Here is an 18,964-nt window from a genome sequence, read left to right as displayed (position 1 = left end):
AATAGCCTTGGTACCCTTCTCAAAAGTCACTTGAGGGCCAGCCCGGTGGCGCAGTGGTTAAGTGTCCATGTTCCGCTTTGGCGGCCCGGGGTTCCCCGGTTCAGATCCCAGGTACAGACATGGCACTGCTCAGCACACCCTGCTGTGGTAGGCGTCTCACTTGTAGAGTGGAGGAAGATGGGCATGGATGTTGGCTCAGGGCTGGTCTTCCTCAGCAAGAAGAGGAGGGTTGGCAGCAGATGTTAGCTCAGGGCTAATCTCCCTCAAAATTAATTAATTAATTAAATAAATTAAAAAACAAAAAACCCCCACATATTTAAAATAATTTTTAAAAAAAAAAAAGTCAGTTGACCTTAAATATATGCATTGATTTGTGGCCTCTCAATTAGATTCCGTTGGTCTATATGTCTGTTCTTATACTGTTACCACATTATCTTGATTACTGTAGCTTTGTAGTAAATTTTGAAATTGTGAATTGTGAATCCTCCAACCTTCTTCTTCTTTTTCAAAATTGCTTTGACTATTTTGTGTCTCTTGCAATTCTATATCAATTTTAGGATTGTCTTGTCCAGTCCTGGAAAAAGGGCAGTTGGAATTTTGGTAGGGATTGTGTTGAGTCTGTAGATCAATTTGGGGAGTATTGCCATCTCAGATCAACTTTTCAAGACAGGTTCTTATAACCCATGTGGGGAAGGCAAAAATTTCCCCCCTTCTCTTCTTGTTTGTTATAGCTGGTGAAATAATTAAAATGCCATAAGGCAGGTTAACAGGAGAAAATCATATTTAATTTCTGTGCAAGGGGAATTCACATAAGCGTGAAAAATTCCAGACTCAGGCAAAATGAGGTATATATGTCATTCTGGACTAAGGAGAAGGGGTCAAGGGTCTGGGCCTTAAAAGGGAAAGGAGGCAGTTTACAGGAAGATGAAAAGACCTAATGTTTGGCACAGAAATATTTGTTGGGCCATCAGAGATATTGGGACACAGAGAAGACTTTGATCAAACGGGCCTTGCTAGGTTCCTTCCTGTCTACCTCACCTAGTACATATTATACTTTGTAGAGTATCTGTATATCTATACTATATAGCTGTTTCCTGAAACAGGCTTTCTATCTTAAATTTCTTTTTTTTTTTTGAAGGGAAGCTGAGTTTTATTTAGAAAATTAACAGCAATTGAAAAATAATGTTAAAATGTTTTAAGAACAGTTTCAAAATAATTAGCAATTTGTCATTTCATGAGTCTGGACATTCTAAATAAATTTGTTTTAAATTGTTATGATTATCTTTAAAAAAGAAAATATGTTGAAATAGTTGTCACAAGGCATTAGTTATATGTAGGAATTATAAGATAAAATATAAAATTAACAAGAACATGCAATTTTTAAAATTATCCTTTCAACTAGAAACTAAGTCTTTAGAGAATTTAGTTTTCATCTATCTATCACCGTCATTGTTATATAGTCCTTATAATGAATTGAATTCAATTCTGGATCACTTGCAGCAGGCAACATTTCTTCTGTTTTCTCTGAGAAAAAGGCTCACCTTCTTCAGTCATGTACTTGCTCAGTTCTTCCTTAGAAAGAGACCCACATTTTGCTGGCTCCAAGACCTCAAAAAATCGAAGAAGGATATCCTCTGGAATTGGTCTCTGTCCGTTTTCTAGCAGTGCTTCAGTCATCACTGGAAGAAATTTTTTGAATCAAACGTATCCAGTGGGTTCTTCTTCCTCTCCCTCTGCAATCAGATCCTGCAGCTCTCCTTGACTAGAGTAGCATCCTAATGAACTAAAGATTTTTCTGATCTTCTCCATTCCACCTCCTCTGAGGGGGGCTCCAGCCTCTCGGCCTTCTGTCATATGGCTGGGTGGATCTCTCAAACGTCTTCTGTGTTGTGTTTGGATGTCCTCTATTGGAGTATGGATGTCTTTTTCATTGTATGGTGGAGTGGAGAGATTACCAGGAATGCTCACTCATCGTGATGCTGATGTCACTCACTTGCCCAAGACTTACTTCTATCTTAAATTCTTTTAGGCAGTTGGTGGGAAGGTCAAAGTTTCTTCGTGAGTCTTTTGTTTCTTAAAAATAATCAGCCCAAAATAATCCTCAAGACAAACACATTTTGGAGTGGCAAATTCTTCTCCCTTATACTCCATCCCAAATTATGATTCACAATTCATTATTTCTGGAGATGTGTACTGTTTCATTTTCTCAGTCTTTCTATAAGGAACAGGAGATGTTTGACCCCGACCACTATGAAACCAGACTTTGAGTGGGTGCATGGTGGATTTTCTCTGTGTTCTTCTCCTTCAAATCTGTCGCCCAGTCTGCAGGATACCTGGGGGGTGTGGTAGCACTAGAACCTGAAAACTGCTATTGTGATTGGCTATTTTGGAATTTTTTTTTTTTTTAAATCTGATTTCTTGCTTACTGGTCCAGTATGGTATCATTTGATGTAGTTGTTTTTTGCTACTGGATGAATAATTGAACCATGTTATCTATATGTTCAGTAGATGTTTTAAATTTGATTATAATTATCTGGGTTTTCTAGAGCAGTATTTGCCAAGATTAATTGCCTGAATGCTTTTAAAACAAAGATCATGGAGCCCTACCCTAGATCTGCTGAACCAGATGCTTCATGCTGGAGCCTGGGAATCTGTATTTTTAATATATTCTCTTAGTAATTTTAATGTGCCTCCGGTTTGGGAAACCATAGATTTAGAAAGTATTTTACTCTGGAATGTCTAGCCCTTGCAACTGTTCTAAACTTATTGATCTAATATTCACTTTGAAAGCCCTGAGTGTATTTCAGGGCTGGAATGTAATGATTGCTGACTCACCTGACTTCATTTGACACTGAAGTGGGTGGGGTTTAGTGTGCTAAAGTCTGTTTATCGCTGAAATATTTTTCTTTGGGTTTATAGCGCAAGATTTATGCTGCATTAGTGCTACTGTGTAGCTCTGTGCTTTTGAAAGTCTGGGCGGGGTTGATTAAATGAAAATCACTGAATCTGGCTTTGTCGTTGGTTAGCTAAATAAATAGCCTTTTGTGTCCTGACAGCAGTAGACTTTTTCTGGTTTAGGTTTTCCACATGGCTGATTATCAAGTATGACAACTTGTCATCTGCAATCAGCGTCACATTAGTCTCAGGAGAATAGGCACTCCTTTAATCAGCTGCTTTTCTTTAAATCTGGTGGGGTGAGGCATATGGTAACCAAGACATTATTGTCATTTACTTTGTGGCTTGGTGGTGGTGTGATTGGGTGTGTGGGTATGTGTATGTTTTAGGTGTGTAGATTTTCCAAAAGGCAGCAGATGGCAGATAGAACATTCATGTATTCCTTATTTTTCACTGTACATCAAAAATTATAATCGTATATTTTAGAAGTCAGTGATAATTTTGCTTACCAGAAGACCTACTTTCTAGTTTTGTTTGTGTATGATATATTTGAGCCTGGGCTAGTCATTTAAATTCTTTGAGTCCCATATTCTTCGTATAATAAGGAGGAAGAACAACTTTTACTTTACAGACCCTTTCAAATCTAAAATTCAGTTGGTTCAGAGAATGGTTAAACTCTCATAAGCATGGAGACAACAGTTGAGGTCTTATTCTTTCCATTCTTCATCCTCCATATTCTCCATCACAATTCCATCACCATAAATAAATGGTCTAGTTACTGTCCTATGTCTGTGTTGGGTCTGTACTCTGTTCTCTTATACAAAATGAATTCTCATTTTCTTTATTTCTTTTAACTGTTATTGTTTGAGCTAGCCTCAAAATATACTGATAACATTGGTTTTTTTATAGTCTTTTCTTTTTTTCTGCTTTTTCTCCCCAAATCCCCACAGTACATAGTTGTATATTTTTTAGTTGTGGGTTCTTCTAGTTGTGGAATGTGGGACGCTGCCTCAGCATGGCCTGATGAGCAGTGCCATGTCCGTGCCCAGGATCTGAACCGGCGAAACCCTGGGCCGCCGAAGTGGAGTGTGCGAACTTAATCACTTGGCCACGGAGCTGGCCCCAACATTGATTTTTTTTATTCCTCTGAATTTATATAACTTTCATTTCATTGTCTTTTTTCTTAAGCGTCCTCTCTCCCCGGCAAGGTTGTCATCTATACATTATAATCCTTTGAGTCTTCATCACAGTGACAGTGATAGCTATCACTATCAAGTGTTTGAGTACTTTTTTAGTTCTCGCTTGACACAAGTCTACTTGACACAAGTCTAGGACAAAGGAACTATCTCAAATAGTTTGTAATTTGGTCAGAATAATGATAATAAACTATAAAATCCTTGAACACTTTTAGTAAATATTTAAATGTTAAATGATGTGGCACAGGCTAAATGATATAAATGTTCAAATGTCAGTGATTTAGAAGTAGTCAGTGAAGATATTGTGGAGAAGCAGAGGGACTTAAACTGATTCTTGCAAAGTGGACAGAGTTTGAATAATCAGGAAAAGAAAGGACAGTCCAGGTTAGGTAAAATTGTAGCATAATATGTCTTTTTCGTTAGTGAAGAAATTGGCAGTGAGTTCATACTGAGAAGGAGCAGAAATGAATTTTTTAATTTATTTAAATTCATATAACTTATTGTGGCTTATAATAATACATAATGAAAGCATATAAATAAACAAATAAAAGTATTCTAATAAATAAAACCAGAATAGGGAAACTGTACACTTCTATAGTGGGAATAATAAATCACAGATATGTAGTCTATAAAGTCTCGTACAGTAATATTGATCAGTGAATTTGGTTCTGAGGCAAAACCAAAAAAAAAAATGGAGGTATACTTAGTAACAGGATTATTTTTCCATAACTAAAAGCTATACTATTTTCTTCTAAGTGGAACATTATTCTTTAAAAATATTTTTTTTCACTTAGAGCATTATTACATAGGGTACAGAGTAATGTAGTACAAAATATTGTCAATATCAAATACAGTATTAGGTTTCAAAACGTTGTCTCATAATGTGATTCTGGATAAAAGCTAAGGAAATGACACCAAAGTGCAACTCAGTTAAAACAAATAGTTGACACCATCTGGGTACCTAGATTATATGTGTGTACTTTTGTGATGATCCAGTTTAATATGAGGATAAAGTCTAGACTGCAGAAGAATGGAAGGACTACCTGTCACATCAGGAAACCTTATAAAAAATTAAATCCAACAGGTTGTATTTGGCAAGAATCTGAAATGTTTAGGTGCTCTGTGTTTCTGATTAAGGGCAGGTCAAGAGCAAACTAGCAGATGTTAAGTTCAAAATGTTTCTGTGGAACTTTTTAAAAGGCTAATAACCAAGACATTTTTCAGCATGGTTGTTACCCTACCTCTGTCATAGAAGTATGTTTGAAGGAGTATCAGTAGGTAAAAGAAGGACTTCTCTTAAAAGCACTTTCATTTACTGTAGCTCATGACAATGATTGAGCAGACTTCTTACATTGTTGAATATGGCAGAGATTATTTTAGCCTGCAAAAGTTTGAAGGCAAATCTCTTATAGGTAAGTCACACCTTGAAATGTAGAAAATCATGGAACATCTGGTATTCAAGAATCTTAGCAGGGCTGAACACTCATGCCCGAGTGGTTAAGTTTGCATGCTCCGCTGCAGGCAGCCCAGTGTTTTGTTGGTTCGAATCCTGGGCGTGGACATGGCACTGCTCATCAAACCACGCTGAGGCAGCATCCCACATACCACAACTAGAAGGACCCACAACGAAGAATATACAACTATGTACTGGGGGGACTTGGGAAGAAAAAAGGAAAAAAATCTTAAAAAAAAAAAAAATGTTAGCTTCTTAGTAAAACTTCCCAGATGAGTTTATTGTGAAATGTACCCTAAATTAAAAAAATTTAATTTTCCTTTTGAATGTTTGAATATAAACTAATTAAATTCGGTTGGACATCTATTCAGGGAAAAAAGATTTTAGTTTTAGATCAGTTGATCTAAATTGATCATTTTCTCTTACAGCAAATGAAGAGCAAGAGTAATTGCCTGTCAAGATTTCTCCTAGTTCCTGTTATAACAGCCCTATATTATATCATTTGGCATTATTTAAACTATCAGAAGGTTGTTTCTGCTGATTTAAACTCTTACAGTACTGAAAGCAGATTCTGTATAAGTGTCATTGATTAGAAATTTATGATGAACTGTTTTTGTTCACAGAGACAAGGCTTGGGGAAAGATCACTGTTAAATAGTAACAAATTTTAGAGAATCAAAAAGGCTTGATGAGGGGCTGGCCTAGTAGCCTGGTTGTTAAGTTCAGTGCACTCTGCTTTAGCGACTTGGGTTGAGTTCCCGGGTGTGGACCTACACCATTTGTCAGTGGCCATGCTGTGGTGGTGACCCACATACAAAATAGAGGAAGACTGGCACAGATGTTAGCTGAGGGCAAATCTTCCCCAAGTAAAAAGAGAGGAAGATTGGTAACAGGTGTTAGCTCAGAGTGAATCTTTCTCACCACACACACACAAAAGGCTTGATGAGTGGGAACTACTATCTATTGAGCATTTTTGATTTGATGAAACTGGATTTATTTCTCTGATTACCCTTGACAACACCCCTTTGTGTTTCTTATGATTTTCCCATTTTACATAAGAGGAGAGGCTCAAGAAGATTATTGTTCTTGTCCAAGGTCACATGTAATGATGAGCTGGAATACTTGACTCCAAAGTTTATCTTCTACTTCTGCTGAGCTGCCTTCCAGGAAGCTGGAAGGGAGAGAGATAATTTCATTGAAAGACCTTAAATTGATTTCCCAGTCTTTATTTGCCTTGTTTTAATAAGTCACAATATCATATCATTATTGTTATAATTATAAACAATACTTGAGATTTATTGAAAATTTATCTGTTAGCAAAATAAGCCAGTCCCCGAAAGACAAATAGTGTATGATTCCATTTATATAAAGTACTTAGAGTGGTCAAAATCATAGTGACAGAAAATAGAAGGGTGATTTCTAGGGGCTGGGGGAATGAGGGTATGGGGAGTTATTGTTTAATGGTTTAGAGTTTTAGTTTTACTAAATGAAAAGAGTTTTGGAGATGGATGGTGGTGATAGTAGCACAGCATTATGAATGTGTTTAGTACTACTGACTATGTATTTAAAAATGGTTAAGATGGTAAATTTTGTTATTTTTATTTTACCACAATAAAAAAAATTGGGGGAAAAAAGCCTGTCTGTAAAAAGATAGACTTTTATGCTTTGTGAGAATTTGCAAAGATTGCCTTCTTCCTAGGATACATTGTCTTCAAATTTTGCATAATAGATTGTGTGTGTTTCATGGAATGTTTTTAGGTTTTTATGTAGTTTCATCTAAGATATTTATTTAGGCATAAATAAATGAAATGTCATTAAGCAAAATATATATTAACCATTACCTAGAGGGGATCCTTTGTGTTGCACTTCAACTAGAAATATGTAAGGAATTTTATATTTTCCACAAAAATTCTTTTTTTTTTTTTTTTAATATTTTCTTTTTTAAAGATTTTATTTTTCCTTTTTGTCCCCAAAGCCCCCCGCTACATAGTTGTATATTTTTAGTTGTGGGTCCTTCTAGTTGTTACATGTGGGATGCCACCTCAGCATGGCTTGATGAAAGGTGCTATGTCTGCCCAGGATCCGAACTGGCAAAACCCTGCATTGCCGAAGCAGAGCGCGTGAACTTAACCAGTTGGCCACGGGGCCGGCCCCTTCCACAAAAATTCTTTTAAGGGTGTGAGTTTTATTTTGGTTAGTCTCAGCTTAGAAGGCAAGTGTTTTATGTGGCCTAAAGGAAAATCATTTTTGTCCACTTTAAAACTTGAAACCTAATCAGAGAATCTGTGAGATATAGAAATATCTAACTTTGTTTTTCAGAGGTACTTCAAAGACCCATGGATGCTATAATAATCAGATTTCTTGGCCTAAACTAATAAGCTCATTTTTGAATTCAGAGTTTTTTGCTTGCAAAAATGAAAACATATTAACAGCTCATCTCTTTCTTTATAAAACTTGTCAGTGGTTGAGAATAGTGATATGACCCACTGAAAAAGTACTAGAAACGTGTCTATAAATTTTTCTCAATGAGGGGGGCGAGAGGTGTCATATTTGGATTCAGTGTTTTAGGTGAAATGATGAAGCTCTGCTCTGAATATCTGAGGCAGGAGAAATTAGTAAATTATCAAGTATCTGGTCTAATTTTCTCCTTTAGACTCTTCCCCTTTGTTTTCCACTCTGTCCTATAGACCAGGAGCTTCCTCCTCCTTTTACTGCATAAGGATAGCTTATGCCCAGTACTTTTGGTATATTTATAAGCTGGAGGATATAAATCTTTTGGTGATAATAGACATTCTCTTGGGCTGCCGTTTGCATAAAGATGTGAAGATAAGGGACCGTGAGTGTCAATGTCAGAAGACACTATCACTGATCTAGATGACCTTTCAGGTTCCTTTTCTATTACATCAAAAATGTTTCTAAGATATTTCCTTCCTAGCTGCCCAACCAGAAGATGAGTAGGACATAGCCTGGATGAATCGTTTTGTATTTAGACCAGCCTGAGTTCCAATCATATATACCAGTCCTCTGTGGGAGTAGTATAACCTACCCAAGCCTTAGCTTCCTTATCTTTAAATATCTCCTAGCCCCCCTAGCCTGGATAATGAGTTTTGATTTTGTATTTTCTAACTTAAAAGTTAAAATGCTACCCATATTCTAATGGCTTCTCTCTGTCTCTTTCAATGGTAATCTTTTTTGTTGGTTTCAGGAGTTCAACAAGATGTAACTTCACAAACTCTGGATCAAGAAGTTTTATTAAAAGTTAAAGCTGAAATTGAAGAAGAGCTAAAATCCCTGGACAAAGAAATTTCTGAAGGTCGGTTTATCTTTATCTTCCTAGGTAATTAGTAGATTCTGTTTCGTGTGTTTGCTGTTGATGTAGTTTGATTTTTTGCAGTAGAGTGTTCTCAACATTACACAACTTCATTGGTATAGGATTATAGGATGAAAATAGAAGATATCCTTTTTCTTTCCTGGGGGATATACTTATAAAAGTTTCCCAACTATACCCAACAGTTTAGATGTAGCCTTTTCTGGTGTTAAGTAATAGACTAAACAGTCATGATAAGATACTTTCCATTCAGTGTGGTTTGATTTATATTTGGTATCTTTGTAATTAATAATAACATTAAAGGGAAAAATGTAAGTAAGCTGCTTCCATTTTTGTATGCATATATGCTATACATGGTTGTAATCGTAATGTACCTGTAGTTTTATAGCCACATATTTTGTACTTAACATTACATCATAAACTTTTAAAATAGTTATTCTACTTAAATACATGAAATTCTGTATTGAATGAATATTTACTCAATCATTCCCTTATTATTGAGAGGAGCATTTGGATTATTTCTTATTTTGCCTTACATAAGTAACACTGCATTGAACCTCTTACCCAGTGATTTTCTTTTACAGCTTTATTCAGATATATTTCACATACCGTAAAATTTACTCATGTAAGGTGTACAGTTCATTGGTTTTTAGTATATTCACAGAATTGTACAACCGTCACCAAATCTAAGTTTAGAATACTTTTTCCGTCCCAAGAAGAAACACTCTGCACATTAGCAGTCGTTTACCATTTCTACTCCCACCAGCCCTTGCCCCTGTCCCCACCCATGGCAACCATTAATGTGCTTTCTGTCTCAATGCATTTATTATGGATATAAACGTAAATGGTGGTGGTCTTTTGGGACTTCTTTCTCTTAGCATAGTGTTTTCAAGGGTCATCTGTAGTATGTTTCAGTACTTCATTCCATTCTACAGTGGAATAATACTCCATTCTGTGGATAATACCACATTATGTTTATCCATTCGTTAGTTGATGAACATTAGGTTGTTTCCCCTTTTTGGCTATTATGTATAATGATGCTATGAATATTTTTGTAAAAGTGTCTATGTGAATGTATATTTCACAATAATTTTTAACAAGAAAAATTATAAATCATGTTTATAAATTAGTTCCCTGTTTGTACAGAAAGAGTATGAAAAGAAATATACAAATAATCCAGAAACCTAATTTTAATCTTCTCTTTTATTTGCCTTTATCAACATTTTTAACTGACTAAAGTTCCAATTCTATTTTAAGCCTTCTTCCATTTTTAAAAAAAATTCATACTGGTTTATAACATTGTGTAATTTCAGGTGTACGTTATTATCAGTTTCCTTATGGACTGCATCATGCTCACCACCAATAGTCTAATTTTTATCCATCACCATATTTTTGTGCCCCTTTACCCCTTTCGCCCGTCCCCACCCCCTTTCCCTCTGGTAACCACTAATCTGTTCTCTTTATCCATGTATTTATTTTTCTTCCACTTATGAGTGAAATCATGTGGGTTTGTCTTTCTCTGTCTGGCCTATGTCACTTAACATCATCATACCCTCAAGGTCCATTTATGTTGTTGCAAATGAGATGATTTTGTCTTTTTTTGTGGCTGAGTTACAGTATTCCATTGTATATATATGCCTCATCTTCTTTATCCATTCATCAGTCGATGGGCACTTGGGTTTCTTCCACATCTTTGCTATTGTGAATAGTGCTACAGTGAACATAGGGGTACCTAAATTTCTTTGAATTGTGGATTTCAAGCTCTTTGGATAAATATCCCACCAGCAGTGGATGAGGGTTCCCTTGTCTCCACATTCTCACCAGCTGTTGTTATTTTTTGTCTTGGTAATTATAGCCATTCTAACAGGTGTAAGGTGATAGCTCATTGAAGTTTTGATTTGCATTTCCCTAATGATTGGTGATGTTGAACATCTTTTGATGTGCCTATGTATCTTCTTTGGAGAAATTTCTCTTCATATATTTTGGAGATTAACCCCATTGTCAGATACATGATTTGCAAATATTTTCTCCCAGTTGGTGGGTTGTCTTTTAGTTTTGTTCATTTTTTCCTTTGTCTTGTAGAAGCTCTTTATAGTCTGCTGTAGTCTCCATTTGTTTATTTTTTCTTTTGTTTCCCTTGCCCAAGTAGACATAGTTTCTGAAAATATACTGCTAAGACTAATGTCAAAGAGTGTACTGGCTATATTTTCTTCTGGGAGTTTTATGGTTTCAGGTCTTACATTCAAGTCTTTAATCCATTTTTAGTTAATTTTTGTGTACAGTGTAAGATAATGCTCTCCTTTCATTCTTTTGCTTGTGGCTGTCCAGTTTTCCCAACACTATTTATTTATTTATTTATTTATTTATCTGAGGATGCCCAGCCCTGAGCTAACGTTTGCTGCCAATCCTCCTCTTTCACTGAGGAAGACTGGCTCTGAGCTAACATCCGTGCCCATCTTCCTCCACTTTATACGTGGGATGCCTACCACAGCATGGCTTGCCAAGTGGTGCCATGTCTGTACCTGGGATCCGAACCTGCCAACCTTGGGCCGCCAAAGCGGAATGTGCGCACTTAACTGCTACACCACCTGGCTGGCCCCAACACCTTTTCTTGACACTTTCCTTTCTCCGTTTTATGTTCTTGGCTCCTTTGTTGAAGATTAGCTGTCCATAGATGTATGGTTTTGTTTCTAGGCTTTCAATTCTCTTCTATTGATCCGTGTGTCTGTTTTTGTGCCAGTACCGTGCTGTTTTGATTACTGTAGCTTTGTAGTCTATTTTGAAGTCAGAGATTGTGATGCCTCCAGCTTTGTTCTTTTCTCTCAGGATTGCTTTAGCTATGTGGGGTCTTTTGTTGCCCCATATGAATTTTAGGATTCTTTGTTCTATTTCCATGAAGAATGTAATTGGGATTCTGATTGGGATTGCACTGAGTCTATAAATTGCTTTCGGTAATATGGACGTTTTAACTATGTTTATTCTTCCAATCCATGAACATGGAATATCTTTCCATTTCTGTATATCTTCTTCAATTTCTTTCAATAATGTCTTTGTTTTCAGTATAGGTCTGTCCCCTCTTTGGTTAAATTTATTCCTAGATATTTTATTCTTTGTGTTGTGATTGTAAATGGGATTGTATTCTTGATTTCTCTTTCTGGTAGTTTGTTATTAGTATATAGAAATGTAACCGATTTTTGTAAGTTGATTTTGTACCGAGCAACTTTGCTAAAGTTGTTGGTTATTTCTAATAGTTTTCTGATGGATTCTTTAGAGTTTTCTATATATAGAATCACATCATCTGCAAATAGCAATTGTTTCATTTCTTCCTTTCTTTTTCTTACCTAATTGCTCTGGCCAAAATCTCTAGTACTATGTTGAATAAGAGTGGTGAGAGTGGGCACCCTTGTCTCATTCCCGTTCTTAGAGGGATGGCTTTTAGTTTTTTACTGTTATGTATGATGTTGGCTGTAAGTTTGTTATATATGGCCTTTATTATGTTGAGGTACTTTCCTTTTATACCCATTTTACTGAGAGTTTTTATCATAAATGGATGTTGGATCTTGTCAGATGCTTTCTCTGCATCTATTGAGATGATCACGTGATTTTTATTCGTCATTTTGTTAATGTGGTACATCACATTGTTTGATTTGTGGATGTTGAACCCTCCCTGAGTCCCTGGTATAAATCCCACGTGATCATGGTATGTGATCCTTTTAATGTACTGCTGTATTCATTTTGCCAATATTTTCTTGAGGATTTTTGCATCTATGTTCATCCAGAGATATTGGCCTGTAATTTTCCTTCTTCATGCTGTCCTTGCCTGCTTTTGGTATCAGGATAATATTGGCCTCACAGAATGAGTTGGGAAGTGTTCCATTTTCTTCAGTTTTTTTGGTCTAGTTTAAGAAGGGTTGCTATTAAATCTTCTTTGAATGTTTGGTAGACTTCTCCAGAGAAGCCATCTGGTCCTGGACTTTTGGGAGGTTTTTGATTGTCTTTTGAATCTGTTTACTAGTGATTGGTCCATTCAGATTCTCTATTTCTTCTTTATTCAGTTTTGGGAGGTTATATGGGTCTAAAAGTTTATCCATTTCCTTTAGGTTATCCAATTTGTGGGCTGTAGCTTTTCATAGTGTTCTCTTATAATCCTTTGTATTTCTGTGGTATCTATGGTAATTTCTCCTCTTTAATTTCTAATTGTATTTATTTGAGGCTTCTCTCTTTTTTTCTTAGTGAGTCTGGCTAAGGGTTTGCCAATTTTGTTTATCTCTTCCAAGAACCAGCTCTTGGTTTCATTGATCCTTTCTACTGTTTTTTTAGTCTCTGTTTCATTTACTTCTGCTCTGATTTTTATTATTTTCCTCTTCTGCTGACTTTGGGTTTTGTTTGTTCTTCTTTTTCCAATTCTGTTAGGTGTAGTTTAAAATTACTTATTTGAGATTTTTCTTGTTTGTTGAGGTGGGCCTGTATTGCTGTGAATTTCCCTCTTAAAACCGCTTTTGCTGCATCCCATAAGAGTTGGTATGATGTATTTTTATTTTCATGTCTCCAGATATTTTGTCATTTCCCATTTGATTTCTTCATTGATCCAGTTGTTGTTTAGTAGCATATTGTTTAGTCTCAACGTGTTTATGACTTTCCCAGCTTTGTTCTTGTAGCTGATTTCTAGTTTCATAGCATTGTGGTTGGGAAAGCCGCTTGATGTGATTTTAATCTTCTTAAATTTATTGAGGCTTTCCTTGTTTCCCAACATATGATCTATCTTTGAGAATGTTCCATATGCACTTGAGAAGAATGTATATTCTGCTGGTTTTGAATGTAATGTTCTATATATCTCTCTTAAGCCCATCTGGTCTAGGTTTTCATTTAAGGCCACTTTTTCCTTGTTGACTTTCTGTCTGGATGATCTATCCATTAATGTAAGTGAGGTGTTGAGATCTCCTACTATTATTGTGTTGCTGTTAAGTTCTCCCTTTAGGTGTGTTAATAGTTGCTTTATATACTTTGGTGCTCCTGTGTTAGGTGCATATATATTCATAAGTGTTATATTCTCTTGGTCGAATGCCCTTTTCTCATTATATACTGCCCTTCCTTGTTTCTCATTGCCTTTTTTATTTTGAAGTCTGCTTTGTCTGATATAAGTATGACGACATCTGCTTTCTTTTTGCTTGCCGTTAGCTTGGAGTATTGTCTTCCATCCCTTCACTCTGAGCCTGTGTTTATCTTTAGAGCTGAGATGTGTTTCCTGGAGGCAGCATATTGTTGGGTCTCATTTTTTAATCTATCCTGCCACTCTGTGTCTTTTCATTGGAGAATTCAATTCATTTAAATTTAGAGTGATTATTGATATATGAGGGGTTCATGCTGTCATTTTTTTCTCTTGTTTTCCGATTGTTCTACATTTCCCTTGTTTGTCTTCCCTTGTATTTCTTTTTTCCTTTTTTCTTCTTTGCTGAGGAAGGTTTACCCTGAGCTAACATTCATTGCCAATCTTCCTCGTTTTTTTTGGTTGAGGAACAGTCACCCTGAACTAACGTCTGTGCCAATCTTCCTCTATTTTTTTGTATGTGGGACACCTTGACAGGGTGGTTGGTGAGTAGAGTAAGTCTGCACCCAGGATCCAAACTTGCGAACCTGGTTCACCAAAGCAGAGCACGTGGAACTTGAACGACTCACCTACAGGGCCAGGCCCTGTTCTCTTGTATTTCTCACCGCTGTTTAAGTTTGGTTGTTTTCTGTGACGGTTTTCTCATTTTCTCTTAATTTATGTTTTGTGTCTCTGCTCTGATTTTTTGTTTAGTGGTTACCATGAGATTTGTATAAAAGATTTTGTAGATGAGATAGTCCATTTTCTGATAGCCTCTGATCTCCATTAGCCTAAGCAGGTTCCATCCCTTACGTCTTCCCCTTCTAAGTTATTTTTGTCACAATTTACTATTTTGTGTTATGAGTTTGTGATTAAAATGAAGTGTTTATAATTATATTTGATGCTTTCCTTCTCTTTATCTTTTATGTTGTAATTCAGTATTTGCTTAATCACCTGTTCTGATAGAGAGCTGCAATTTTCTGATTTTGTCTGTCTATTTATCTCTGCTCAAGGCTTTGTAAACCTTTGCCTTTTTGTTTCAGGTATGAGGGCATCCTTGATCATTTCTTGTAAAGGTCTAGTGGTGATGAACTCCCTCAGCTTTTGTTTATCTGGGAAACCTTTTTTTCTTCCATCATATCTGAAAGATAGTTTCACTGGATTGAGTATTCTTGGCTGAATGTTTTTGTCTTGCAGTATCTTGAATACCTCATACCACTCTTTCCTAGCCTGTAAGGTTTCTGCTGAAAGCCTGATAGGGGTTCCTTTGTCCATTATCCTCTTTTGCCTTGCTGCCCTTAATATTTTTTCTTTGTCAGTGACTGTTCCCAGTTTTGCTATTGTCTGCCTTGGAGGTCTTTTTGCATTATGTAATTAGGAGTTCTTTTGGCTTCATATACTTGTAAGTCCAGTCCCTTCCCCAGATTTGGGAAGTTCTCAGGTATTATTTCTTTGAACAAGCTCTCTGCTCTTTTCTCCTCCTCTCCCTCTGGAATTGAGTTGGATATTTCTCAGAGTGTCTTCATTCTTTTTAAGTCTTAGTTCTCTCTCTTCCTCCACCTGGAGCATTTCTGTATTTCTGTCCTCTAAATTACTAATTCTGTCCTCCATAACGTGAGCTTTGTATTTTGAGGTTTCTAGATTGTTTTTTATCTCATTCATTGCATTCTTTATCTCCAGGATTTCTGTTTGGCATTTTTTTTTGAGTTTTAATCTCTTTGGTGGAGAATTCCTTCTGCTCATTAATTTTATTCCTGAGTTCCTTGAATTGTTTCTGAGTTTTCTTGTAACTCATTGAGTTTTTTTATGAGAACTATTTTGAATTCTCTCTCATTTAATTTGTAAATTTCTGTGATTTTAGGATTGGTTTCTGGAGACTTATCATTTTCCTTCTCCTCTGGAGTGTTAATGTAGTTCTTCATGGTGTTTGATGAAGCAATCCTTTGCTGGCATGTAGTGATAGTTTTGGGTCACAGATTCCACCTGCCACCTCTACGGGGGGTAGGAGCTGTGTTTTATGAACCTGCCATGGCTGCTGGAAGTGCTCATAGCGCTCGTCTCCATTTCCCTGCTGGCCAAAGCCACTTGGTGGGTCACACATGCATGTGTAGGTGCTCTGGTGCAAAACCACTGCCTTGGCTGGGGAGTGGCCAAACTGGTGCACTAGGCGGGAAGGAAGGGGCATTTTTATTCACACACATGGGTCTGCTCTGAGCTCATGGGTCATTCGCCTGGGCCTCTGTGCTTGGTGGGGACACCTGCACGGTAGGTGAGCTGTGCCACTCGATGTGAAGCATTCCCGAAGGCTGGACAGCACTGTGAAAGTGAAAGTATTCAAGCACGGGTCTGCCTGCTCCTCCACCTCCTCTTATAGTTGCGCATCAGCTGCTGCATGAGAACCTGCGACCTGGATCACTGCTGCTGGGGTGCAAAAGGGGATCCATTCACCTCCTTCTGTTGCTTCCCAGGGATCCAGTAGCCCCACCTTCAGATGTATGGCTGGGTGGCTCTCTCTCTTGTGCTTTGTAGGGGATCCTGTGTTGGTTAATGAATGTCTGTTTGGTTCTAACTTAGAAGAGACTAAGGGAACAGCTCACTGCCCCCTGATGCTGACGTCACTCCAAGCCTTCGTCCTTTTCTGATAAAAATACTTATACGTAGTAAAATGGGCAAAAGACAGAAAGGAAAAAAAAAGCAACAAAGGCTTACATGCTCTCACTTATTGCACCTCATATTATCCAAAACTGATCATTATAATGGACAACAAAATATGTGTGAACTTTGCAGCCGTATGCATCTTTCTTGGAGGCAAGCACTTCACAGAGAAATATGTATTTAACTCTGTAGTAAAATTTGCAGCCTTCTAGAAGCAAGCCTTAGATTAATACCGTAAATACTTTATAGAGTTTATTGATAACTCTTAGGAGTGGATATAAGCCACTTGCTCTGCTGGGAGTCTATGCCCCCCATCCCATTTGTATCCTGGAACAACAATGATTCTACCTTTTCTTTCTGCACTTACAGAATGGCTAAGTCTATATAACTTGCAGTAAGAAAGCAGGTGAGATGCTGGTAGTGTGAGCTGAGGAGAGGTGGCTGTGACTACTTCTTCCATGTGCAACTTGTATAACCTTCATAGTTTTAAAATTTATTCATGTGCAAGAATATTGAGTTTAATAATTCATTTTGAAAAGGGAGTAAAAGTAATCTACTCATCCTCCAAGTTGGAATAAACTGATTAGAATCTGGTTTAAGAAGTGCCACATTTATAGAGGTAAAAGATTATTAAGAGAAGGATGAGAGTTAGGAGTTGTCTCTCCTTTATCATTTTTATACTAAATTGGTCTCTGGTAATACACTAAAATGGTTTGTGTATTTTAACACATCAGTTTAGTATTTTTCTTCTCTTGAAACTAAGATTTTTTTGTAAAAATCTTTCTTTAAAAAAAATCTCGAAGCTTAGGACCTATCAAATTTTTTGTTCCAGGAAAGATTAATATCCCATAATGACTATCTGACCTTTTTAAGTGACTTATAACTATTAGCTTGTTCCCAATAGTAAGTGCCTTAATCCTCCAAGCTTTTATAGTACAACTTTTGATATTGTTTATTAAATTAGGTTTTTCTTTTGCCCTGTCTTCAGCCTTTACCACCACAGGCTTTGACCGTCATACTTCTCCTGTGTTCAGCCCTGCTAACCCAGAAAGCTCAGTAGAAGACTGCTTGGCTCATCTTGGAGAGAAAGTGTCACAGGAACTGAAAGAACCTCTCCAGAAGGCGTTACAGATGCTCCTCAGCCAGTGAGTTACCATTGCTGAGTGGGAACACGGTTCTGTCAGTAGTCTCTGGATCCCTTATGCAGCACTGGGTTCATTAAGGCTATGTTTGGGTGAATGGTGTCACTTCTTTTCTCACTTTTCTTCACTTTTTCTTTTACTTTTACAAGCATCTCTGTTTGTGGTTTGAGTGACAACTTTTGCATCAAGTTGTGGTTTAACTGTTCCAACATGAATTTGATCATTTGTATTTACTTGTTGAGCTGTCAGGTTTCAACAGATGCTTTCACAGAGTTGTAAATATAAGCTGTTTCACTTGTCCTGACCACTTTTTAGTGCCATTCTCTCTAGCAGCCAACATAAATATAATGGATAGGGTTTTATGCATTGCAGTGTGGGATTAACATTTTATCCGTATTTTAGGTATCCCAGATGTTGTTAAACTTTGAGGTCACACATCTGTCCATGGAACTACTGCCACATTTTTATAGGGGAAACTTCTCTCCTAGCTATGGTTCTGACTGGTGAAGGTAAAGGCAAGAAGCTCATAGTGAAAGTGTATTAAAATAGAATCAAGTCATTTATTGTAACTCTTAAAAATTCATTTCCCCTTATTCTTTGCTGAGAGTCATTAAGGAATTTGTTTGAATTACAAAGATATTTGGTTTAATGAAGATTGACAACTATCTAAAACAGGATGAAGACTGTTCCTTCGCTAAAAGGCCAAAATTCAGATGCCAAATTGCTGTCGTAGTAAGGTAATTCCTTACTTTCACGTAAGCAAAGTTTATACTTTACCATTTGTTAAAGGAAGCAATTTGGGTTTAAGGAGAATTCACTTTGTTTCTGCATATTCTGGTGACATAAACAAATGTTATAAATCCAAATTATACATAGGAAACAGTAACATGAAAATTGTATTTGGATTTTCTTAACTTTATATATAGAAAAGTTTAAAGATAAATGTGAAGACATTTGGGTGTCAAGAAATAAAACTTAAATAAGAAATTTGGATATACAGCTGTGGCTTTCAGCATTAGGAGCCATGAGGAGGGGAGGGGAAGGGTGAGTGGGTGGGGCTTGTTAGGCCCTCTCCACTCTTCTTAAACTGGAACAGCTTGTACTTTCATATATTTTATATATTGAGGTTTCAAAACCTGCTGTTTTGCCAAAACAAACAAACAAAAAAACTTGTAAAAGCTTTTGGAACTGAGAGGAAAATGACTGAGGA

The 18,964-nt window shown here is 36.7% G+C and overlaps 1 protein-coding gene across 1 annotated transcript in view; it reads left to right on the top strand.

The window, feature by feature from the left end:
- Positions 1-18,964, top strand: part of BCL2L13 (BCL2 like 13) — a 92,442-nt gene that overhangs the window by 22,834 nt on the left and 50,644 nt on the right. The window contains 2 exon segments of the mRNA XM_070620335.1: positions 8,749-8,856; positions 17,601-17,757. Coding sequence (XP_070476436.1) covers positions 8,749-8,856; positions 17,601-17,757 — 265 coding nt within the window.

Source organism: Equus przewalskii, chromosome 5 (genome assembly GCF_037783145.1).
Source record: "Equus przewalskii isolate Varuska chromosome 5, EquPr2, whole genome shotgun sequence".
In the NCBI taxonomy this organism is placed as follows: Eukaryota; Metazoa; Chordata; class Mammalia; order Perissodactyla; family Equidae; genus Equus; species Equus przewalskii.
Note: the sequence above shows the minus strand (reverse complement) of the source record. Positions and strands in the feature narration are given on the sequence as shown.